Source organism: Marmota flaviventris, chromosome 10 (assembly GCF_047511675.1).
Source record: "Marmota flaviventris isolate mMarFla1 chromosome 10, mMarFla1.hap1, whole genome shotgun sequence".
Taxonomy (NCBI): domain Eukaryota; kingdom Metazoa; phylum Chordata; class Mammalia; order Rodentia; family Sciuridae; genus Marmota; species Marmota flaviventris.
This window is the reverse complement of record NC_092507.1, coordinates 32,413,760-32,439,174: the sequence shown is the minus strand read 5'-3', so window position 1 is coordinate 32,439,174 and position 25,415 is coordinate 32,413,760. Positions and strand designations below refer to the sequence as shown.

The window sequence follows — 25,415 nt, the reverse complement described above, 5'->3', positions numbered from 1 at the left end:
ACCAGTTTGTCAGCATTGTTTATTGGTAACACTGAGAATGATGATTTGTGCTGGTCTCAGTGAGACCCAAAGAAAGCTCTGCTCTTGAGGCGGGTGACATAGCAGGAATAGGCTTATATGTAGAATATAAAAATAAAATCTGAGACTCGTGGGTTTCCTGGTTCTGAGGTCTTCAGTGATACATGGTTTCTGTTCTGAAAGAGGAAATACATCTGCCATAGTTCTTGCAGAGGGAGGGCCACTGTCAACTCCTGCCTAACTTCTCTGGACCCCTTGCTTCAGAGACACCCAGGGGCTGTAATGCAAACCTCTCTCCTAATGCTGTTGCTATATTATATCTTGCAATAAGTTATGCATCTGTGAGCATGTCATTTTGGGTTCTCTTAGTTTTTAGCAATCCAACTGCCAGTGTTATTCCAAGGGCATACCAACTTTTAAAAAATATTTTATGAATACAAATTCAAAGGCTATAGCAACAAAGCGCAATGGCCTATGAGATATTAAGAGAAAAAGAATACAGAGCTGGCAAGTGTGGCTCAGTGGTGGAGTGCTTGCCTGGCATGCATGAGGCCCTGGGTTTGATTCCCAGCACCATAGAAAGAAGGAAAGAAAGAAATAGAATATTTTGAGACGGGGTCTCACTAAGTTGTGGAGGCTGGCCTGGAATTTGCAATCCTCCTACCTCAGCCTCAATAACTTGGATAACAGGTCTGAATCACCACATCTGGCTACACAATATTTTTTAAATCATTAATACCATCAATATAGTAGGTAGGTAAGAGAATAAGGAACTTGAACCTATAGGAGGACCAGAGCAGAGAGGTAGGTGGGTCATGGAAAAAGCACAAGAAATAAATATAATAATAGCACTGCCATGTGCCAGACATTGTGCTAAGTCAGCACTCTCCAGAGATCCACTCACTTAGGTCTCAACCACTTTATGAGATAAATACTGTTATCTTGTATATTTTAAAGAGAGGAGCCTCCGGCACAAAGAGGTTTTATAACTCGCGCAAAGTTAGCAATTCTAGTAGAGCCAGGATTTGTCACTAGGCACTGTGGCTCCAGAGTCCATTTTCTCCATTACTTTGCTCCATTGCTTCAGAGAGGAGGAAAGGAAAAGGACTCAGGTAGAATTATGAGCAGAAAATGGAAAAGATAATATCTTCAGATTTTTTTTTTTTTTTTTTTTTTTTTTTGCGTATGTGAGATTCTGGGCAAGCACACTCCCACTGAGCTACATCCCAGCCCTTTATGTTTTTATTTTGAGACAGGGCTCATTAAGTTGGTGAGGCTGACCTCAAACTTGTGATCCTCCTGCTTTAGCCTCCTGAGTCCCTGGGTTATAGGCCTGGGTCACCATGCCCAGGGCTCCTCCTCTTTTTTTTTTTTTTTTAAAGACATAGGTTTCACTATATGGTCCAGTTCTGTGTGGCCTTGAACTCTTGGGCTCAGGTGATCCTCCTCCCTCAGCCTCCCAAGTCACAGGGACCACAGACATGCATAAATGGGCCTACTTAGGAACATTCATTTTAATTGAGTATCTACTATATACCAGGGAGTATGGATAAAAAAATGAATAAGATCATGGCTCATGCCCTTGAAGAGGCTGTGGTCTGGTGAGGGAGACTGATAGTAAATCACATTATTTGAAAACATCATGGCCAGTTCTGAAATAAGTACAGAGAAGCATTTACAAGGGATTACGGCGGGTGTCAAAAAAGGCATCTTTGAGGAGGTGATTCCTAGTCTAAGAATTAGAAGTTAAAATGAAGAGTTGGAATAGGGAGAGGGTGGTCCAGGCTGAGGAGAGTATGTGAGGGGGGAAAAACCCGAAGGCAAGTATAATTTTGGAAAAAACAAGTTAGATATTGACTGAGCTCCATAAGTGGAAATGCCCTTCTCTTCCCCACCCTCTCTATTGGGAAGAAACTGGGCCCCAAATCTTCCCAGGAAAAGCCTGGTAGTGGGAACTTCCAGGGCCTCAGGGAAATCATGATGGCACCTTGAAAGGCTGCTTTGGGAGCACCCAGCGCTTTGCTCTGGGGTGGGCTCAGCCAGGAGCAGCTGTTCTACAGTTTTCCTCCAAAGGGAACCCGCTTTTGTTTACCTCACATGCTCATCAAACTGCTCCAAAAATTGCACACATCTTTCCCATAGAGCTTCTTTCTCTTGCTGTAATCCCGACAGCTTCTCTGACAATTCCTGATTGCTCTTGATATGCTGAAAAACATTAGAGAGAGAGAGTCTGTGCCAGCGAAGGTGTGATGTGGAGGGGAAGGTAAATTGGCAAAGCTTTTCTGCAGAAAAAAGCTTACAGACACTCCAGCTCTGAGATCAGAGTCACTTCATGTGACTCCTATCCTTCCAGAGGCTCCCCAAGGCCAGCGGCTGCTTCCCTTGACTTTTGTTCCCCGAGCCTTCTCAAGAATTTTGTAAGCATTTAATTCTCTATATAAAAATCTTCCAGCTGAAAGTACTGTGGTATTAGGACATATGATTTTTGGTCTTTGAACACAGTTCCTGGCTGATAACTCCCTTTCCAAGGAAGTTTTAGAAACTCTAATCTTACCCTGTCTTTAGCTGGTCATATGACCCTCCTCATTCCAAAAGGGGTCCTCACTGTACCCTGGAGGGAGGCATGTTGTTGCACAGAGAAGCCAAGAAGCGGAATAAGGTGCCCCACTCAGCCTATCAGCAATCTCACCTATGCTATAAGTCCCCATATAAACCTAAGAAGATGGGGTCAGAAGCTTGCAGGAAGGCAAACAAAAATGCACCCACGCACTGGGAGTGTAGTGCACCCTAACCCCTTGGGGGCAGAAGCTCCTGCACTCAGGACCCTTTCAGAACTTCCCCTTTGTAATAAACCAGTAAATGTTAGTATAGTGTTTCCTTGAGTTCTGTAAGTCATTATGACAAACTAGTCAAACTTGAGGAGGGGGTAGTGAGAACCCCAAAATATGACTGTTGGTAAGAAGTTCCACAGGCCTGGATTTGCTGCTAGGACCAAAGTGAGAACAGACTTGGGGAATGAGCCCTCTACTCTTGGTCTCTGATGCTATCTCCAGGTAGACTGTGTCAGAACTGAATGCCCAGCTGGAGTCCACTGCTGCTGGGGAGAGTGCTCCTGTCCTTCAAGGTCAGAGTTTTCTGAGTAGATTGGTGTGGTATGAGAGCAGAGGGAAAAAGAAGCAGTTTGTTTTTTCATAACCTAAGTATATAAAACACAAACAATTTTCTCCACCTAATCTTGACTGATAAGGTATTTGGTTCTTAAAGTGGCTCAAAGTTTAAGATGGGCATGGTGGCGCACACCTATAATCCCAGAGCTTCGGAGGCTAAGAAAGGAGGATTGCAAGATCAAGACCAGCCTCAGCAGTGAGGTCCTAAGCAACTTAGTGAGACCCCGTCTCAAAATAAAAAATAAAAAGGACTGGGGATGTGACTCAGTGGTTAAGCATCCCTGGTACAAAAAACAAAACAAAACAAAAAAACCCTCAAAGTTGGGAAACTGACCTGGTTATATTTGAAAGTTCAGGTCAAAATGCTTGAGGCCAGTAGTAGTTCAGATTCTGAATTTCTTTTAGATTTTGGACTTTGTGTTTACCTAATATACAGATGAGACCGAAGTCCAAAGACAAAATTGTTTTATATAGATCTTATCCACACAGCCTGAAGGTAATTTTATACAATTTTTTAATGTACCTGCATTTTGACTATGAACCATCACATGAGGTCAGGTGTGGTATATTCTACTTGGGGTGCATGTTGACACTCAAAAAGAGTTGTTGTTGTTTATTTATTGTTATAGACAGGGTCTCACTATGTTGTTCAGGCTGGCCCTCAATTCTCCTGGGCTCAGACAGTCTCCTTCCTCAACCTTCTGAGTAGCTTATACTACAGGCATGTGCCACTGTGCCCAACTCAAAAATTTCAGATTTGGGAGCATTTCTGATTTCAGATTTTTTTTTTATTGGTTGTTCAAAACATTACAAAGCTCTTGACATATTGATTTCAGATTTTTGGATCAGGGATGCTCACCTGTAGTGTGATTTTGTCACTAGTACTAGTAACATGTGCCAAAAGAGTTTATAAAATTATCAACTTTTAATTGCCTGTAATGAAGAGCTTTCGGAAATCACATGACTATTACAAATAATGTTATAATTGAGAACTACAAGGACCTAGGGTGAGCTTGCCACCTCTGACCCTGTTAATGAACTTACAAGGAAAAAATATGCAACTTGGGGATTTAATTCCTGGAACAAGGCATAGAGAGTGTCTATGAGTCACTTAAAGGAAACTTTCTTGTAGCCAGAAGGCCAATGTAACTAAAACCCAAATCTCAAATTTCATCAAATGGTTGTACATTTATAACATAAATTTATCACATAGTCCTGCCGGGTATCTTATGTGAATTGGGTTTTGGGACTGCATGGAAACCTGAGGATTGGGAATAAAAACATTTGAGAAGACCTCCAAATTCAACAAGCTTCTCTTGCCAACATCAGCAGGTCTTCCTCTACTATCTGAAGAGATGAACCACCCCTGCTTTGAGGACTCTATTGATTTCTTTTTTTTTTTTAAATTGGTTGTTCAAAACATTACAAAGCTCTTGACATATCATATTTCATAATTTGATTCAAGTGGGTTATGAACTCCCATTTTTACCCCGTATACAGATTGCAGAATCACATCGGTTACACATCCACGTTTTTACATATTGCCATACTAGTGACTATTGTATTCTGCTATCTCTCCTATCCTCTACTATCCCCCCCCCCTCCCATCTTCTCTCTCTACCCCATCTACTGTAATTCATTTCTCTCCCTTGGTTTTTTTTTTTTCCCTTTCCCCTCACATCCTCTTATATGTAATTTTGTATAACAATGAGGGTCTCCTTCCATTTCCATGCAATTTCCCTTCTCTCTCCCTTTCCCTCCCACCTCTCGTCCCTGTTTAATGTTAATCTTTTTCTCATGCTCTTCCTCCCTGCTCTGTTTTTAGTTGCCCTCCTTATATCAAAGAAGACATTTGGCATTTGTTTTTTAGGGATTGGCTAGCTTCACTTAGCATAATCTGCTCTAATGCCATCCATTTCCCTGCAAATGCCATGATTTTGTCATTCTTTAGTAATACTCCATTGTGTATAAATGCCATATTTTTTAAATCCATTCATCTATTAAAGGGCATCTAAGTTGGTTCCACAGTCTAGCTATTGTGAATTGTGCTGCTATGAACATCGATGTAGCAGTATCCCTATAGTACGCTCTTTTAAGGTCTTCAGGGAATAGTCCGAGAAGGGCAATAGTTGGGTCAAATGGTGGTTCCATTCCCAGCTTTCCCAGGAATCTCCATACTGCTTTCCAAATTGGCCGCACCAATTTGCAGTCCCACCAGCAATGTACAAGAGTACCCTTTTCCCCACATCCTCGCCAGCACTTGTTGTTGTTTGACTTCATAATGGCTGCCAATCTTACTGGAGTGAGATGGTATCTTAGGGTGGTTTTGATTTGCATTTCTCTGACTGCTAGAGATGGTGAGCATTTTTTCATGTACTTGTTGATTGATTGTATGTCCTCCTCTGAGAAGTGTCTGTTCAGGTCCTTGGCCCATTTGTTGATTGGGTTATATGTTTTCTTATTGCTTAATTTTTTGAGTTCTTTGTATACTCTGGATATTAGGGCTCTAGCTGAAGTGTGAGGAGTAAAGATTTGTTCCCAGGATGTAGGCTCCCTATTTACCTCTCTTATTGTTTCTCTTGCTGAGAAAAAACTTTTTAGTTTGAGTAAGTCCCATTTGTTGATTCTTGTTTTTAACTCTTGGGCTATGGGTGTCCTATTAAGGAATTTGGAGCCCGACCCCACAATATGTACATCGGAGCCAACTTTTTCTTCTATCAGACGCAGAGTCTCTGATTTGATATCAAGCTCCTTGATCCATTTTGAGTTAACTTTTGTGCATGGTGAGAGAAAGGGATTCAGTTTCATTTTGTTGCATATGGATTTCCAGTTTTCCCAGCACCATTTGTTGAAGATGCTATCCTTCCTCCATTGCATGCTTTTAGCCCCTTTATCGAATATAAGATAGTTGTAATTTTGTGGATTGGTTTCTTTGTCCTCTATTCTGTACCATTGGTCCACCTGCCTGTTTTGGTACCAGTACCATGCTGTTTTTGTTACTATTGCTCTGTAGTACAGTTTGAAATCTGGTATCGCTATACCTCCTGATTCACACTTCCTGCTTAGAATTGCTTTTGCTATTCTGGGTCTTTTATTTTTCCATATGAATTTCATGATTGCTTTATCTATTTCTACAAGAAATGCCGTTGGGATTTTGATTGGCATTGCATTGAACCTATAGAGAACTTTTGGTAATATCGCCATTTTGATGATGTTAGTTCTGCCTATCCATGAACAGGTATATTTTTCCATCTTCTAAGATCTTCTTCTATTTCTCTCTTTAGGGTTCTGTAGTTTTCATTGTATAAATCTTTCACCTCTTTTGTTAGGTTGATTCCCAAGTATTTTATTTTTTTTGAGGATATTGTGAATGGGGTGGTTTTCCTCATTTCCATTTCAGAAGATTTGTCGCTGATATACAGGAATGCCTTTGATTTATGCGTGTTGATTTTATATCCTGCCACTTTGCTGAATTCATTTATTAGCTCTAGTAGTTTCTTTGTAGACCCTTTTGTGTCTTCTAGGTATAGGATCATATCATCCGCAAATAGTGATAATTTAAGTTCTTCTTTTCCTATCTTAATGCCTTTAATTTCTTTTGTCTGTCTAATTGCTCTGGCCAGTATTTCAAGAACTATATTGAATAGAAGTGGTGAGAGAGGGCATCTCTGTCTTGTTCCAGATTTTAGAGGGAAGGACTCTATTGATTTCACTCAGGCAATTATCATGCAAGAAGGTGTCTATTGTCCTTAAGACCCACCTTTAGCCAATCCTAGCAGTAATCAGAACTGCAAGTTCCAGGCTAGCCTCAACAATTTATGAAGGCCCTAAGCAATTTAGTGAGACCCGGTCTCAAAATAAAAAATAAAAAGGGTTGGAGATGAGGCCCAGTGATTAAGTGCCCCTGGGTTCAATTCCCAGTACCAAATGACCAAATTATCTTGTTATATTGTATGCATGTAAGAATATGTAACAATGAATCTATTATATACAATCATAATGCACCAATAAAAATGTGCATAATGATTATATATATCTATGTGTTCATATACATGCACATGTCATCCATCATCTCTGATTATCTATAACTGGAGTTGGATCCCAGCACACCTTGGGGAGTGGGGGATTGAGTATGGCAACTGACCTAGACTAGTGTATTAAAAGACAAGATTGTGCCAATTAAAGTTGGCAGAAATATGAGGAATATATGTAGGAAGTTATACTAGGAAGAAGGGATATAATGTTGAATAGGCCAAATTTATTGATATGAATGCACTTATTGAGAGTCAGATTAAAAATATCTATATATGTTTGTAGTTGAACAAAATACCTTTATTTGTTTATGTTTATGTGGTGTTGAGGATTGAACCCAGCATCTCACATGTGCTAGGTGAGTGTGCTACTGCTGAGCCACAAGCCCAGCCCCAAGAGTGAGATTTTAATGTGTGAACTTGAAGGTCTATGGGTGACTTTTAATAGTTTGCTTGTTGGTTGACTGAAACTTGAACTCAACAGTAATCAACATTAAGGGACAGTAAGATGCCAGGCTTTTCCGGCATAAGGAAGAGAAACCAAGCCTTGGAAAAGCTGACAGGAATTTGGAGTGGATTCACCCAGGTGGCTGCTCGCCCACACAGAGCCATGGGGTCTTTCACCTAGAGAGCGCCAGTTTCCCTGAGATGCTCTGTAATGCTTACCTGATGAGGAGGACGGTGGGAGGTGCCAACACAGACATGGCTCCCTGATTTGGATGGGGTTGATGGTACTACAAAAAGGTGTCAGAGGTCAAGTGACAGTGCCTAAATCCCAGAAGCAAGAGGGCTTCATTACTGCCAACACAAAAGGCAGTAGTGCCAGGGAAATAATCAAATGGTTTAACCCTTGTGGTTGTGGTTAATTAGCCATGGTGATTATAGGATTAACACAGATGGGCAGCTGATTGAAGTCTTAATGGAGTTGTATTTTTAAATACATACACACAAATATACATATATCTCACTGGTTCTGGTGGGCAGAAGCCCAATTTAAATAACATTAGAATATACATATATCTCTCTGGTTCTGGTGGGCAGAAGCCCAATTTAAATGACATCAGTGGAAGCCAGTTCAGAGACCCAGATTCCTTCAAATGATGGGAATGCCAGGTTTCTTCAGGAAAATTCCCACGATACTGCTACAGGTATGTGATTTTTCTCCTAAACCTTCCACAGACACCTGTGGTGTTTTAACACAGAAGAAAGGGAATGGTAAAGGCTTAGAGGAGAGGAGTGTTTCTGAGTCAACACAACACCTCTGGCCCGGAATACCATAGAACTTCACAATCCAGAGTCGGTGGCTTAAGAAAACAGGAAAAAAATGGAGTTTAAGCTCAGCACTGAGGAGTCTGTCTGCAGTGCTTCAGTGACTCAGTGTGTGTTTTACAACAGGTCTAACGGGGGTTTTCCCACCTTTTTTTTTTAAAAAAATTGGTGCATTATAGTTGTATGGTCAAGTGAGTTTGTGAATCTCCCCAAAGATTATCCAACCCCTCTTTTTTTGTGGTATTGGGAATTGAACCAATTATCTACCACTGGGCTACATCCCTAGTCCTTTTTATTTTTTAATTTTGAGGCAAGGTCTTGCTAAGTTGCCCAGGCTGGTTTCAAATTTACTATCCCTCTTCCTCAACCTTATGGGGGTTGCTGAAGATTACAGTTTCAGGTGTGAACCACTATGCCTGACTTTATTTCTCCAATTCTTTCTTTCTTTTTTTGGTACGAAGGATTGAACCCAAGAGTGCTTTACCATTGTGTCATAACCCCAGTCCTTTTTATTTTGAGACATGGTCTTACTAAGTTGCTTAGGGCCTCCTAAATTTCTGAGTCTGCTCTCAAATTTCTATACTCTTGCCTCAGCCTCCTGAGTCACTGGGATTATAGGTGTGTGCCATCGTTCCAGACTATTTCCCTGATTCTTCTTTTCCTTCTTCTTATTTTTAGTACTGGGGATTGAACCCAGAGGTACTTAACCACTTAAACACTGAGCCACATTCTCAGCCCTTTTTCGTATTTTATTTAGTGACAGGGTCTTGCTGAGTTGTTTAAGGCTTCGCTAAATTGTCGAAGCTGGCTTTGAACTCTTATCCTTCTGCCTCAGCCTCTCAAGCAGCTGGGGTTATAGGTGTGTGCCACTGCACCCAGCTATTTCCCCAATTCTTGAATGCACAGATAATCTACATTGGTTTTCTGATCTGAGGAGTGAAGGGTGTTGATGGTAGAAAAGGCCAACTGCTTGCAGTTGCCTTTTTTTTTTTTTTTTTTTTTTGGTACTGAGAATTTAACCCAGAGGTACTTTACCAATTGTGCCACATCTCCAGTCCTTTTTAATTTTTTTTTTTTTTTTTAATTTTGAGACAGGGTCTCACTGATGCTTAGGGCCTCACTCAATTTCTGAGGCTTGTCTCTAATTTGCAATCCTCCTGCCTCAGCCTCCCAAATCCTTGGGATTATAGTTGTGCACCACCACACCCAGCTGGAGCTGCCTCTTTAGATTCTGAATCAACATATGTCACATTTGCTCCTTTAACACAATTATTAAGTAATCTTCAAGACTGCAAGCTTTCAGTGGTGCCCAAAGCAAGATATCTTGGTTGCTCCCAAGTTTGGATAATTATAAATAAAGCTGCTATAAACACCCAGGTGCAGGGTTTTGGGTAGACATATGTTTTCAGTTTCAGGAGCATGATTATCAGCTCATATAGTAATAGTATGTTTAACTGTGTAAGGAAACACCAAACTGTCTTCCAAAGTGGATGTGTTGCCTTCAGCAAGAGAGCTCCTATTGCTCTGTATCTTTGCCAACATCCAACATTCAGTGATATTAGTGTTCTGGAATTTAACCATTCTAATACATGTGGAGTGGTTAGGTGATTGTTGGTTTAAATTGCAATTCCCTGAGGACATACCATGCATATAATCCCCTCCAGTTCTAGTTCAAGTTTTTATTATGAAAGAAGGTACTATATTGGAGGGAGAGCAGACACCTTCTCTAGATACTAACCTTGTTGGTGCCTTGATCTTGGATTTCTGGGCCTCTAGAACTGTATGAAATACATTTTTGTTCTTTGCAAATTACCCAGTCTCAAAAAAAAAAAAAAAAAGGTTTGCCCAGTCTCAGGTATTTGTTATAGCAGTGTAGACAGACTAAGACAGCATCCATTGATAAGAATCCCATGAGGGGCTGGGGATGTGGCTCAAGTGGTAGCGTGCTCACCTGGCATGCACAGGGCACTGGGTTCGATCCTCAGCACCACATACAAATAAAATAAAGATGTTGTGTCCAAAAAATATTGAAAATTCTCTCTCTCTCCCTCTTAAAAAAAAAAGAATCCCATGATTTTTCTTTTTTAGTCTATTTTTGTGATGGATTGAATAATTGATTTTCCAGTGTGGAAGCAGCTTTGCACACCTGGAATAAATCCTGCTTGATCATGGTCAATAATTCTTTTCATACATTGTTGTATTCAATTTGCTCTTCCCCCCCCCCCTCCTTTTCAGTATTGAGAATCAAATCCAGGGCTTTCAGTAGGCTAGAAAGCACTCTACCATTAAGCTAAATTCTCGATCCACAATTTGCTAATATTCGGTTGAGGATTTTAATATCTGTATTCATGAGAGATACTGATGTATACTTTTCTTGCAGTGTTTTTTATTGGGGGGGTTGATATTAAAATAACTAGCCTCATAGAATAAGTTAGGAAGTGTAGCCTCTGCTGCCATTTTCTGAAAAAGATTTAGAGAGTTGGTATAATTTATCTCTTAAATATTTGGTAGAATTCACCAGTGAAACTCTCTGGGCCTTGTGCTTTCTGTTTTGGAAGGTTGTTAATTATGGATTTAACTTATTTGACATAGTTCTACTAGACTCTCTTTATACGTGAATTTTCACAGATTGTGTCTTTCAAGGAATTGGTCCATTTCCTCTAGGTTATAATAATTATGGGCATAGAGTTGTTTATACTATTTCTTGGTTATCCTTTTACTATTCATGGGATCTATAGTGATATCCTCTCTTTCATGTGTGGTATTTGTAATTTGTACCCTTTTATTTTTTTCTTACTTAGTTAAAGGCTTATCAATTTTATTGATCTTTTCAAAGAATAGGCTTTTGGTTTTGCTGATTTTCTCCATTGATTTTCTGTTTCAATTTCATTCGCCTCTGATTCTCATTTCTTTTCTTTTGCTTTTTTTTGGGGAGGGGGTGGTTCTGGTAGCCAGGGATTGATTTCAGAGATACTCAACCACTGAGCCACATCCCCAGCCCTATTTAGTATTTTTAAATAAAATAAATAAATAAAGATATTGGGGTCCATCTGATTGCACTCAGGGTCACTCAACCACTAAACCACATCCCCAGTCCTATTTTGTATTGTATTTAGAGACAGGGTCTCACTGAGTTGCTTAGCTCCTCACTATTGTTGAGGCTGGCTTTGAATTTGCAGTCCTCCTGCCTCAGCCTCCTGAGCCCCTGGGATTGTAGGCATGCACCACCGCCTGGCTTGCATTGGAGTATGAACTTAGGTTCAAACCTCTACCACTGAGAAACATCCTCAGCCCTCTTTATTTATTTACTTTTTGGTAGTGAAGATTTAACCAGGGGTACTTAACCATTGAGCCAGAACCCCAGCTCTTTTGATTTTTTTTTTTTTTTTTAGTTTGAGGCAGGAGCTGGCTAAGTTACTGAAGCTGGCTTTGAACTTGGGGTCCTCCTGCTTCAGCCTCCCAAGTGGCTGGGATTACATCACATCTGGGTATTTTTTATTTCTATATAGGGTCTTGATAAGTTACCAGATTGGCCTGGAATTTGTGATCCTCCTGCCTCAGCTTCAGGAGAAGTTGATATTATTGGTGTGAACCACCTTCCGGCTTGCTCCTCTTCTTCTAGTTTTCTAAGGTTGAATCTTAGATAAATGATTTTAGATCATTCTTCCTTTCCAATATATGCATTCAATGCTCCAAGTATCCCTCTATGTACTACTTTTGCTATATCCCACAGATTTTGATAAGTAATATTTTCATTTAGCTTGAAGTATTTTTACATTTGTCTTGAGATTTTTTTCTTTGACCCATGTGTTATTTAGAAGTCTGTTCCTTAATTCTCCAAATATTTGGGTGTTTTCCAGCTATCTTTCTGGTATTGGTTTTTAGTTTAATTCCATATGGTCTGAAAGCAGACACTGTAGGATACCTATTTTTTTTTTTTTACATTTGTTAAGGTGTAGTTTACATCCTAGAATGTGTTCCATCTTGGAGATTTTCCATATTAGCTGGAAAAGTATATGTAATCTGCTATTGTTGGGTGAAATCATCTATAGATTTTCATTATATTCAACATATTCTCACCAAAGTTTTGCCTTTTTGGATCTATTTCAGTTTTTCCTTTTTTTTTTTTCCCCCTCCAGTGCTGGGGATCAAACCCAGAGCCTCACGCCTACTAGGAAAGCACTTTTCCACTAAACTACATCCCCAGGCCTTTTTATGTTTCGAGGCAAGATCTCATGAAATTGCTGCAGCTGGCCTTCAACTTGAAGTATTTTTACATTTGTCTTGAGATCCCCCTACCTCAAACTTCTGAGAAGGTGGGAGTACAGACTTTGAACTCACTTCTCTGCTGGATCCATTTGTTGATTTTTTGTTGTTGTTTGTTTGTTCAGGATGGAGTGGGGATGATTTCTGAAGCTTCTATAACCACCCCCTTCCCCACAAGGACAGGATTTAGAGAGCTTCTGGGTTGCTGAGCATGTGGAGGTAAGGGATGGTGGTGAGCCCGGGGAGGATTCAGAGCTCTGCGTCCCTCCCCACATACCTTGCCCTATGCACATCTCTTCCATCTGTCTGTTTCTGAGTTGTGCCCTTTTATAATAAGCCAGTAACCTTGTAAATACAAACGGTTTTCTTGAGATTTGTGAGTCATTCTACAAACAGTCAAACTCCATGTGGGTTTAGGAACTTTGGCTTTACAGCTGGTGGCCAGAAACACAGGGGAAACCTGGACTTGCAATTAGCATCTGAAGTGGGGCAGTCTGTGGGACTGATTACTTATGGGAGATAGAGTCAGAACTGAGTTAAGTTTTTGTGTGCCCTGTTGGGGTCCACAGAGAACTGGAGAATTGCTTGGTGTAGGGAAAACACACATCTGGATTAGAGTGATATATTTAGAGTGGCGTGAGTATAGAAAGAAAAAATGGTTTTCCTGGCTTAGTGTTCACTAGCGGGCAGATGAATGGGCAGCAAGCAGACAGGACATCAGAAGGGGCTTCAAGGAGAGTTCCTGCAATTTCCCCACCTTGGTGAGGTAGGAGGTGGCTTCCCTGTGGCTTCTAAACTTCCGTGTGTATGGAAAGCCAGCAGCAGTTCCTCCTGACTCCCTTCCAACAGCTTGATAAGCATCTCTCCTCCTATATTAAATCCCCCCTTGCTTGTGTTGTGGCTTAGGACACGCCACCCTAAAACATGACTGTAGGAGACCAAAATATGCCGCCCTAAAATAGAGTTCTTTGGCATATTGCAAGTTGGTTATTCTGAGAGACTGCAGACACAGAAGTAGCTCTGAAAAGTTGTCCTTCTACAAAAGGAATGTACATCAACACAGGAGATCTAGATTAGTAAAATGTGTGTCAGGAAGAGGGCTGCTCCAGACAATTTCTATTACTCAGGAGACTTTGATCTGCATGTAAGGCCATCTCTACTCACCCTATAGCTCCTCCCCGGCCCTCCCACAACTTGTTCCTATCCTGCCCCAGAGGCCCCAAGCTCCTGTTTCCCTTCTGTAGCTCCGGGGGGCTGTATAAACTTCAGCCATCTGACCCTTCACATTTTATGGGACTCCCATTTGAGTATGTGTGTAATGAAAACAGCTTCTCTCCTATTTTTGTTGGTAGCCCAGTCAAAGAACCTGGAAGGATACGGAGAAGGCATTTCCCGTCCCCTCCACTTGACATACCTAGAATAGATTCTGCTTTCTCGAAAGAACCCTGACTAAACTTAATGAATAATAATTAGCTATTACTCAGGTATGAGAACAGGAAAAGCAAGAAGCCTATCTATGGACTTTCTTACCTCATTAGATTTTTTTTTTTCATTTTCCAGTTGGTTGAGCAGGGCCTCCTGTTGCTGAGCCACGGTCATTTTCAATTGACTGTCTTCATCCTGTAAGGTTCTCACTTTCCTTTGTAGCTCATTTACAGTATGATCTAGGAGCTTCCTGAAGGCAATGAATGCATGTTAAGTCACACTTTGAAAATGAAACTCAGACCCAAAATCTCTATGCCATCACAGGGGATTTTTGTCCAAGGAAATAGGGTATGTGTCCATAAAATAAAAGGACTAACCCAGGGAACCTCCCCCTTTTGGATACAAGTTTTTCTAAGAATTTCTTTGTTCTTTGTCTCACTGTCAAGATAACCCTACGGGGAAGAAATGATCTTTCATTTTTTCAGAGATGAGGTGCTGTGGCAGAGAGAGAGAGAGCAGCCAGGAAAGAGCTGAGGTGGGGCTCTAGCCCTGAATCCCATATTCATTCAGTGCCTTATTAGGGGAGACCTTGATCCTTTGGGTTCACTGTAAGGCTGTTGGTTAGAAGCACCGTAGACACTAATGTACATGTTAGCACTGCTACAGTTAAATCACAAATGAGCCCGCACTTGATGAGGAAATTCACCCTTTTCTAAGAGTGTCATTAGCTCTTTGTTTCTTCAGAAAGAGTCTTAGCACACTACAGTTTCTAGAGAGAGTTCTGAGGATTTCAGACCAAGGTCTTCTGGACCTAGAAGGCTCATCATAAAGAATATGATAATGGTAATGATGAAATAGTACTCGTGGGCAAAAATTCTACCAAATGCTAGCGAGGTAAAATACTAACACTGAACAGAGAAGTTTGCTTTCTCTATCTTCAGTATTCTGAGAAGGCAGTGAATTTTGGGGGGATGATTTATATTTGAGACATGGGCTCATTGCTTTCCACCTCTAGTTCTCATGTTTCTTGCATATAAGTGCAGGTTCTCCAAGAATTTCTTACAGCTTACTTTCTACCATTCATACCCATTCTCAATATCCCCTTGTCAATTCATTCTCTCTCTCTCTCTCTCTCTCTCTCTCTCTCTCTCTCTCTCGGTACCAGAAATTGAACCCAGGGGTGCTTAACCACTGAGCCACATCCCCAGCCCTTTTTATTTAGAGATAGGGTTTTGGTAAATTGTTGAGACTAGCCTCAAACTTGTAATCCCTTGCCTCAGCTTCCTGAGCTGTTGAGATTACAGGTGTGTGCCACTATGCCTGGCTTTTTCTTTTTTTGCTACTAGTAGTATTTGAACCCAGGAGTACTCTATCACTGAGCTATATCCCCAGACCTTTTATTTTTTATTTTTAGATAGGATCTCACTAAGTTGCCAAGGCTGGTCTTGAACTTGCAATCCTCCTACCTCAGCCTCCTCAGTAGCTGCATTTACAGGCAGGTGCTAGCGTTCTCTCCCACCCATCATTTCTGTGTTGTCTAACCCTCTGCATGTCTACCTGAGCAATTCCCTGATACTCGTGCCTCTTTCTCCTTTAGGGTTCCACTCTCAATTCCTGAACAAGGGACCAGACTTAGAGAGAGATTAAGCCTTGGAACTGAAAGGGAAGTATTAATTTGCAGGAATTAAAAAAGAAAAACCCTTCAGCTATCTGCAGTAAAATTCGGGGTTGAAAACGGAAATTGAAAAATAGGAAGTAAAAATTCAAAAAGTAACCCATGAGCATGTTAGAATTAGTTTATATATTCCATATAGATTTTCGATAATGAAAGACATAGAAATCATGGATGGTGAGACATCCTGTTGCAGAGCTTGAGTCTCTTTGCCAATCCATCCTTCACACAGCAGCCAGTGTTCCTCCTAAATCACAATCTAATCATACCATCCACCATCTTTCCTCCCATCTTTCCTTTTTGAGAAAGGAAGGCAAGTGGTCTCCCATGAGCTACACCTCCAGCCCCCCCCCCTTCACACTACCTTAAAATCCTTCAGTGGCTCCCCTCATTGTTCTTTAAGGTAAAGTCCAAACTGTTCAATGTGGCTTGTGAGGCTCTGCATGAACTAGGCCCATCTACCTACAAGCCTTGTTTTCTTGCCACTTGCCCTAGCCTCAAACATCGCTTTCCAGCTCCTTCCTTCGCAGTCATTCTCCACACGGTTACTCTCCCACCTCCCTTCTTCCTCTTCTAGGTCCCCTTTGCCTAATAAGCTCCCAAGCTTCCTCATACCAAGTGCTTCATTCTCAGCCTAAAGAAAGCTTTTGGAAGCTCCTGAGCTCCACAGGTGCCCCTGAATGTGCTGTTATAGAAACCCAACCCTCCTTTAGTACCAACCACACTTCACTGTAGTTACAAAGTCTCACACACAAAGATATTCATTAGATCATTATTTATAATAGCAAAAAATGTCTAAAAGACACTAAACCAAGTACACTGGTGTACACCTATAGTCCCAACTACTTGTGAGGCTAAGGCAGAGGGTGACTTGCACCCAGGAGCTCAAGGACAACCTGGGCAACAAGCAAGAATGTGTCTTGAAAAAATAAATAAAAGACAATATATATCTATGTGTACTGGTCAGGGTTCTCAAAGAAATAGAAACAATAGAAATATATATATATATATACATATGAATGAAACCAAAAGCTGAAGCTTGACACGGTGGTACATGTCTATAATTCCAGCAGCTTGGGAGGCTGAGGCAGGAGGATCGCAAGTTCAAAGCTAGCCTCAGCAACTGTGAGGCACTAAGCAACTCAGTGAGACCCTGTCTCTAAATAAAATACAAAATAGGGTTAAGGATGTGGCTCAGTAGTCAATCCCCGGTACCAAAAAAAAAAAAAAAAAAAATTATGAAAGAAAATATATATCAATTTTCTATAATCTCTTCTAGAAAATTCCTAATTATTTTTCAGTACTTAGGATTGAACACAGGGCCTCATGCATGCTATGCAAGCACTCTACCAGTGAGCTACATCCCCAGCCCTTTTAAAACTTTTATTTTGAGACAGGGTCTTGCTATGTTGCCTAGGCCGGCCTCCAGCTTGCAATTCTGCCTCAGCCTCCTGAGTAGCTGAGATTACAAATGTCTGCTACTGTGCTCAGCCCCTAATTAATTTTTTGAGGCAATCATTACTATAATAGCAAAATCAGATAAAGATATTACCAGAAAGGGAACAGTAGACCAGTATCTCTCATGAACAGATCCAAACTCCTTAAAGTGGTTTGTTAGACTCCACATGTCCTAAGCCTAGTTGACCTTCCTAGCCTCATTTTATCACTCTTCTCTATTCCCAAGAGTTTCATTCTGGCCAAATAGTTTTTCCTTACTCTACTGAAGAAGATGATAACAATACTGACAACAGTAATTACAATAACATAAAATATTATAACAATAACACTTTTTAATATAGTGACTCTAATGTGTTGGAGAGGGCCATAAGAGATATAGTTGTTTTTTTTTTTTTTTTTTTTTTGTTTTGTTTGTTTGTTTGTTTTGGTACTGGGGATTGAACCCAGGGGCACTTTACCACTGAGCCACATTCCCAACCCTTTTTATTTGTTTAGTTTAAGACAGGGTCTCACTAAGTTGTTTGGGACTCTCTAAGTGGCTAAGGCTGACTTTGAACTTGTGATCCTTCTGCCTTAGTCTCCCAAACTGCAGGCAATGTGCCAAGAGATATATTTGTGCAGAATGTAAAAGTGAAGTATTTTGTGCTTTACATTTGGATGGGGCAGGTGCTTCTGTAGTTCATACATGTTGCCACATATCTGTTGTTCATTTGGCATGAGGAGACAGCCAGGCCTATCTTCCCTTGGATCTTCCTTTAACTTCTCCTGCTTCTGGATCAGGTGGTGCATGCCTGTCATTCAAGCAACTCAGAAGGCTGAGGCAGTAGGATTGCAAATTCAAGGACAGCCTCAGCAACTGTGAGACCCTCAGAAACTTAGTGAGACCCTGTCTGAAAAAATTTTAAAAATGACTGGGGATGTAGCTCAAGTGGTAAAGTACCCCTGGGTTCAATCTCAAGTTAAAAAAGAAAAAGAAAAAGAAAAGAAAGAAAACAAATCCCTGTAACAAATCTTACTAGGGCTGGGGCTGGGGCTGAGTGGTAGAATGCTTGCTTTGCTTAACATACATGAGGCTGTGGGTTTAATCCCCAGCACTGCAAAAAAACAAAACAAAATAAAACCAACAAATCTCTTATTAAACATATACTTCTTCCACTGATTCTATTTCTCTGATTGAATCCTGACCAATAACAGTGCTTATTATGTGCCAGGATATATATCACTATAATAGCAAGAAATTGGGAAAAAATATAAATGCCCAACAATGAAGGATTTATTAAGCAACTTATGGCACATCATTAGAATAATGATATAGAAGATTTACAGTCAAATAAACAGAACATAATATTTTAAGAAAAAAAGTATGTAACAATCTAAATGTATACATGGGAGTAACTTTGTTCCAGTTTACAAAATAATATGTGCTATGTAATTCCTTATGATGGAAAAATTCCCCTATATATTTCTTTTTCCTATACTTGGTTTGAATATTTTTTCTACATATTTCTTCTCAGCAAATCTTCATTGAAGCTGTACAGAACTGGTATCCCTTTTCCCATTTTAGAGATAAGAACACCAAGCTTCAGAAAAGTTAAATAGCCTTTTTCATTGTTCTAATCTTTGGTTATATTTTTTGTTTCTTGAAATCCTTTGCACAGTTGTTTTATAATCAGATTTCCATAATCCCAGTTGCTGAGGTTCTTGGGGGTTATAAATCTGGTGCTTGTTGTTTCTGCTGATTTTTGTTGCTGATAGCCAGTTTCCTTGCGGTGTTTGGTAACATCAATTGTAAGTTTATATTTTATTAAGCTTGATATAGAGGAGTCCTTACTATCTAAATCAGGGTTTCTTTCCTCCAGAGATTGTTTGTATTTTCTTAGTTCAGCTCTCTTAGCTTGTGGCAAGCTTCCTTGGCTTCTCCTGAACCCAGAATAAGCAACTCAGAAGGCCGAGGCAGTAGAACCCAGGGCTGATATTATTATCTGTCCCTTGACTTAGAAGTTTGCATATTGTTCATCAAATTTTTTTTTAGTTTATTTTGCTCTTGGGGCTTGTTTTAATTATCTTTTTGCATTTATGTGACCAAAATACCCAACAAGAACAATTTAAAGGAGGAAAAGTTTATTTGAAGCTCACTGTCTCAGATGCCTTAGTCCACAGATAGCTGACTCTATTGCTCTGAGCCCAAAGTGAGGCAGCATATTATGGGGGAGGGCCCCAGAGGAGAAAAGCTGCTTGGCTCATGCTGGGGTCAGGAAACAGGAGTTGAGGAGAGAGGCCATAGGGAAGATGAACCCTTCTAGGGCATACCCCTGTGACCCACCTCCTCCAGCCACACCTACCTATGGTTACCACTCAAATCTATTCAACTAGGATGAACTGATTAGGTTACAGTTCTCAATACAATTATTCCACCTTTCAATGTTCCTGTATTAATACAGGAATTCTTTTGGTGGGGGCATATCATATCCAAACTGTAGCATTCTACCCTGGGCCCCCAAAAGCTCATGTCCATGTCTAAGAGTTTGATCTCCAAGATTCTTAAATTTTGTATTGCCCACATCCAAAGTCTCCTCTGAGGCTGAAGGCAACCTCTTGGCTGTGAGCCCCTGTAAATGCAAGTTACATATATCCAATATAGAGTGGCAAAGAGTAAACATTCCTATTCTTTTTTTAATATTTATTTTTTAGTTATAGGTGGACACAATATCTTTAATTTTATGTGGTGCTGAGGATCGAACCCAGTGTCCCACGCATGCTAGGCGAGCGCTCTACCTCTGAGCCACAACCCCAGCCCCAACATTCCCATTCTAAAAGGAAAGAATAGAAGCATAAAAAAACCTACAGCATCTAGGACTCGTGGCTGCAAGGTGTTATTTCCAAAGGGCTTGAGCAGCCCTGCTCCTTTGGCCTTTGGGCTAGTGCACATGGGCTGTCTCTCTGAAGCTAGCAGCTTTTCTTGGCAGACAGTCCATGTTACTGGCATCTGTTAATTCCTGGGTCTCCACTGCAACTTCAGTTCCATCGTTACAGCTTCCTGCTTATCATCCTCTTAGTGGCAACCCATAGGAACTCTAACCCTGTTGTACTTTGCCTGGCCTCCCAGGGCTTCCTTTGAAATCTCAGTGGAAGGATCCATGACTCCAGATCCTGCATTTCTGCAGAAGCAGCATGTTGATGACGCCAAGGTCTGCAGCCAGCTTATGCAATACCCCTGTTCCCCGCCACCCACCCCCAGGCAGAGCTGCAGCAGTGAGTACCTGCAGGTTCAGCATGGTGAAATAACTTCTGAGGCCCCCCTTGTGAGCAGGGTGCCCACATGATATCTTCTCAAAAGAACTTTGTCTTCTGTACCCTGGAGCCTGTAGTGGGTGTGGTCTTGCAAATTCCTGAGATGCCCTTGAGGCATCTTTCCCATGTTTCTGTGCTAACTATCTAGCATCTCTTTAGGGGCTATAATCTCTTCAACCAAGCACAACTTCCTCCTCTCCAGGTTTACTCGCACTTTTCTGGTCAAGCTGTAATTTTTTTTTAAAAAGTTTATACTTATTTATAATCCACTAGGATAAATACCCATTTTATGCAGCTGTACCCTTTAATTCATTTTTTTTCTGAAATAAGTACAAAAGACCAATTTAAAATTGAGACAAGCATTTAAAGGAAAATTTTTTGACTCAAATTCTGAAAAAAAAACTATAAATGGTTCACTTTTACCAAAACAATTGGTTTTTATACAAAATATAAAGAATTTTACACTATAAACAAAGACTTCTGGGCTGGGGCTGTAGCTCAGTGGCAGAACGCTTGCCTAGCATGTGAGAGGCACTGGGTTCAATCCTTAGCACCATATAAAAATAAACAAATAAAATAAAGGCCTACTCTCCAAACACAACTACCAAAACAAAAATTAAAAAAAAAAAAAAAACCCAAAGACTTCTGTATATGTATTTAAAATAAGAATTCTATCTGCTTTTTCCTCCAATTCTTCTCAAGCACAAAGCATACACACTCAAGCCAGAAAGCTAATAACCTCAATGGGCAGACTGTTTCAGAATAAGCCTTCACCCCAAATACATGTGGAAAGATAGTACTGATTTTTTTTCTTTTGGCTCAAAGTTCAGAACATCAATAAGTTTCAATTTAGTTTCCAAAACTCTCCTGTATTAACATGAAAAGCACACCAATGTCAAGCTGCAATATAAAAAAAAAATCCTTTAGTTCTGAGCTGGGCACAGTGGCTCATGTTTATAATTCCAGTGACTGGGGAGGCTAAGGCAGGAGGATCACAAGTTTGAGAAGAGTCTCAGCAATTTAGTGAGGCTCTAAGCAATTTAGAGAGACCCTGTCTCAAAAAAAAAAAAAAAAAAAAAAAAAAAAAAAAAAAAAAAACTGGTCAGAGATGGAGCTCAGTGGCAAAGCACCCCTGGGTTCAATCCCCAGTATAAAAAATAAATCCTTTAGTTCTGCTTTCTGCTCCTGACTTTCACAGTAAACCTGGCTAAAAATTGCCAGCAATATCCATGTAATTGGTTGAATGCTGTACTGCTGGAAATTTCCTCTGCCATATTAATTAGTTCATCACTTTTAAATTCAGTCTCATACAAAGACTCAGGACATGTAGAAAAGTTCTTTGCCAGACTGTAACACAAATGGCTTCTAGTCCAATTCCTAAAGGTTTTCATTTCCCTCTGAAACCAAACAGTTGACATTTCTATGAGCATTCTGTTCTGAGTGCCACCAGAATCACCCATTAAGCTCTGCTTACAATATTCTAAAGCTTTTCTGGTTTGCATCTAAACTTTCAAAATTCCTCCCATAAACCAGCTACAAAGGCTTCTGAACTGCATAGTCAGGTTGTCACAGCAATGACTCCTCTTCTTGGTACCAATTTGTTTTTGTCAGCTTTTGTATCATTGTAACCAAAACACCCATCAAGAATAACTTAGAGGAGGAAAAATTAATTTGGAGCTCACAGTTCAGAGGTCTCAATTCATAGATGGCCAACAACAGTGCTCTGGGTCCACGGTGAGGCAGCGCATCATGGGAAGAGCCCAGCACAGGAAAGTTGTTCAACTTAGGGTGGGTCAGGAAGTAGAGGGGCAGAGGAAGGAACCACAGGGAAGATGAACCCTTTCAGGGAACACCTCCAGTGACCCAGCCATACTCCACCTGCTTACTGTGACCACCCAGTCAATCCATTCAAACTAAGATAGACTAATTAGGTTCCACTCTCACAATCCAATCATTTTATCTCTGAACATTCCTGCATTAATACAGGAGCTTTTGAGGGACACCTCATATTCATACCATAACAAGACTTTTTCTTGCTTTCTTGTGAGCAGTACTTTAAAAGGTATGCTCATTGTTAAATAATCAGAATCTAGTGGCATTATAACATCAGGATAGCCTGTCACCTTGCTAGATATGGCAGGGGAGACAAATATTCTTTCATAGCACCTCACTGAGTAGATTTATTATTTATTCATATATATATATATATATATATATATATATATATATATATATATATATATTCATTCATTCACTTACTCCAATGTTTATTCACTAGGGAGGCCCAAGGCTAGAATTTTGGCTACCCATAAACCAGCTACAAAGGTAAGGTTCTGAGCTACAAAGAATGTGTGAATATCTGCATATCTTTTTAGTGGCTAAAACCATATTTTTCTCAAAATATATGTGAATCATTTTGAATTTCATAAAAATAAAAAACATGTATGAGGCTTTGGGTTTAATCCTTTATTTTAAAAAATAAATAAATCAGATTTTTCAGTTCTGCAAGGGTACGAAGAAACCTATTATTGATGCTAGGTGATGTGCTAATAGACACTTGGTTCATAAGAGACTTCTATGAATTTACTAAGCTATTGAAGTTACTGAAATTTAGAGCAGAAAATGTGTTAATTAATTAAAAATATTTGAAGTACTGGGGATTAAATCCAGGGGCATTCTCTACTGCTAAGCCATATCCCCTCCCTATTTACTTTTTATTTTGAGACAGGGTCTTGCTGAGTTGTCCAGGCTAGCAGTCCTGAGTTGTCCAGGCTAGAACTTGCAATCCTCCTGCCTCAGCCTTCCGAGTCGAGTCTCTGGGATTATAGGCATGTACCCCTGTGCCTAACTTCCTAGAGGATGCTTTGAGTAAGAATCATAATCATCATAATAATTTTAGAAAAAAGAGATGGTAGTTCCTTTCTGGCAGCATTTGTTAATGATTAAGATGCCTATAAGTTATTGAAATCACCCTGAAGAACATTAGCTGATAAAGATAAAACAATAATTTCACTGTAGTCTGAATATGTGTCAGTCATAATTCATTGGCAATCCAGTCATTCAAGAAAATTCACAGGTGTACCAGGTGTGCACCAAAACAAGAAGTCTGCTCTGCCTTTAGGAATTCCACACTTGTGCCAGAGATAACAAGAAAATAAACAACTAGGATGCAGTGTGGTGAGTGTAACTGAGTCCGCTTCAGTGGGACTGAGGAAATACCACCTTAGTGAAATAATGTTGCTGGTGAGCTGAGTCCTGGCTACACCCCTGGGAAACTCAGATCCTGCTCCTCTTACCTCTTCTGTTGTTCTTCCTGATACTGTTGCCTTAACTCAGCTTCATTTTCTATTGCATCTTTGATCTTTTCCTCTAGTTTTTTCTTTGTCAAAATACAGGTATCTGTGAGACAGACTTTATGAGCTTGTTCCAATTTCTGCTGCAGGTCCAAAATCTTGAATGAAAAAAGTTGACAAATAAAACATTAGGAAGGGTATAATCTTTTTTTTTTTTTTTTTTTCCTTTTGAATCAGGGAAACAGCATGCGATACCCAACATAGCTAACATACAGATATGATCTAAGGTAAAGAGTATAACTTTATAACTTTAAAATAAGTGACTTGATATTTGCCATTTGAAATCATTATTAGTATTCAATGTGTATGTATAAAAGAAGCTATCTCATGGAAAGAATCCTTCCCACCCTTATCCCATTTCCTCCCAGCCTTCCTCTACCAAATAGGTAATCACTGTTATTAGTTTATTTTGTATCCTTTCAGATATTCATTTGTAAATAAATATTACATAGTCATCCTTCATACACATAAAAATTTCATATAAATAATGACATGCTAAATATAATTACGCATCTTGCCTTTTACAAATAAAAATATACTTGGTGATTTTTTCCATATTATTTGTACATAAAGTCACCTTCTCTTTTACAGTTGCATACCATTCTACAATAAGGACATACTAAACTTATTTAATAAGCCCCCAATCTTTTGCTACAACAACAACAACAACAACAACAAAACACTATTACAACTGATGTCTATAGAATAAATTTTGAAGTGTGAGTTGGTAGGGTAGAATTTATTAGATATTAGTTATTGTTTGATGGATAATGCCAAACTGCCTCCATAGGAATTAGACCAATTTATATTTTGAGCAACAATGTTGAAAGTATCTAAAGTATCTAGTTTTTCCAGAGTGTGGTTAGATTAATGAATAATACCTCAAAACAAAATAGAAGTCTCTTATGAATGAAGTACCTATTAGTATATCACCTAGCACTAATATCAGGTTCCTCAATATCCTTGTAGAACTGAAAATCTGATTTATTTATTTTTTAAAGTTGTAGATGAACATGATATATTTATTTATGTATTTTTTATGCAGTGCTAGGGATTGAACCCAGGGTTTCACACATGCTAGACAAGCAAGCGCTCTGCCACTGAGCTATATCCCTAGCCCCGAAAAAAATCTGATTTATTAATTTGAAAGGGTCATATATAATTGCATTTTAGAATATGCATGTTAGATCAAAAGTGTCATTCAAAACATGTTTTTGCTATTCAGGTTTCCTTTGAAATTTGTTTCCACTTTCTTTCTTTCTTCCTCTCCTCCTCCTCCTCTTCCCCCTCCTCCTCTTTCTCCTCTTTTTGTGGCAGCACTGGGATTGAAACCAGGGGTATGCTAAATTACATCCCCAAATTTTTTTGCAGGGTGGGGGAGGGGGTACTGGGGATTTACCCTGAGCTACATTCCCCAGCGTTTTACTTATTTATTTTTGGTACTGGGGATTGAACTCAGTAGCAC

At 39.8% G+C, this 25,415-nt stretch overlaps 1 protein-coding gene across 1 annotated transcript in view; it reads right to left on the bottom strand.

Moving 5' to 3' along the window:
- The window catches only part of Ccdc30 (coiled-coil domain containing 30), a 130,306-nt gene that overhangs the window by 24,982 nt on the left and 79,909 nt on the right, over window positions 1–25,415 (bottom strand). The window contains exons 14-16 of the mRNA XM_071617755.1: window positions 23,894–24,048; window positions 14,282–14,426; window positions 2,111–2,223 (exon numbers count right to left, since the gene is read on the bottom strand). Coding sequence (XP_071473856.1) covers window positions 2,111–2,223; window positions 14,282–14,426; window positions 23,894–24,048 — 413 coding nt within the window. The remainder of the gene's footprint in view (window positions 1–2,110; window positions 2,224–14,281; window positions 14,427–23,893; window positions 24,049–25,415) is intronic.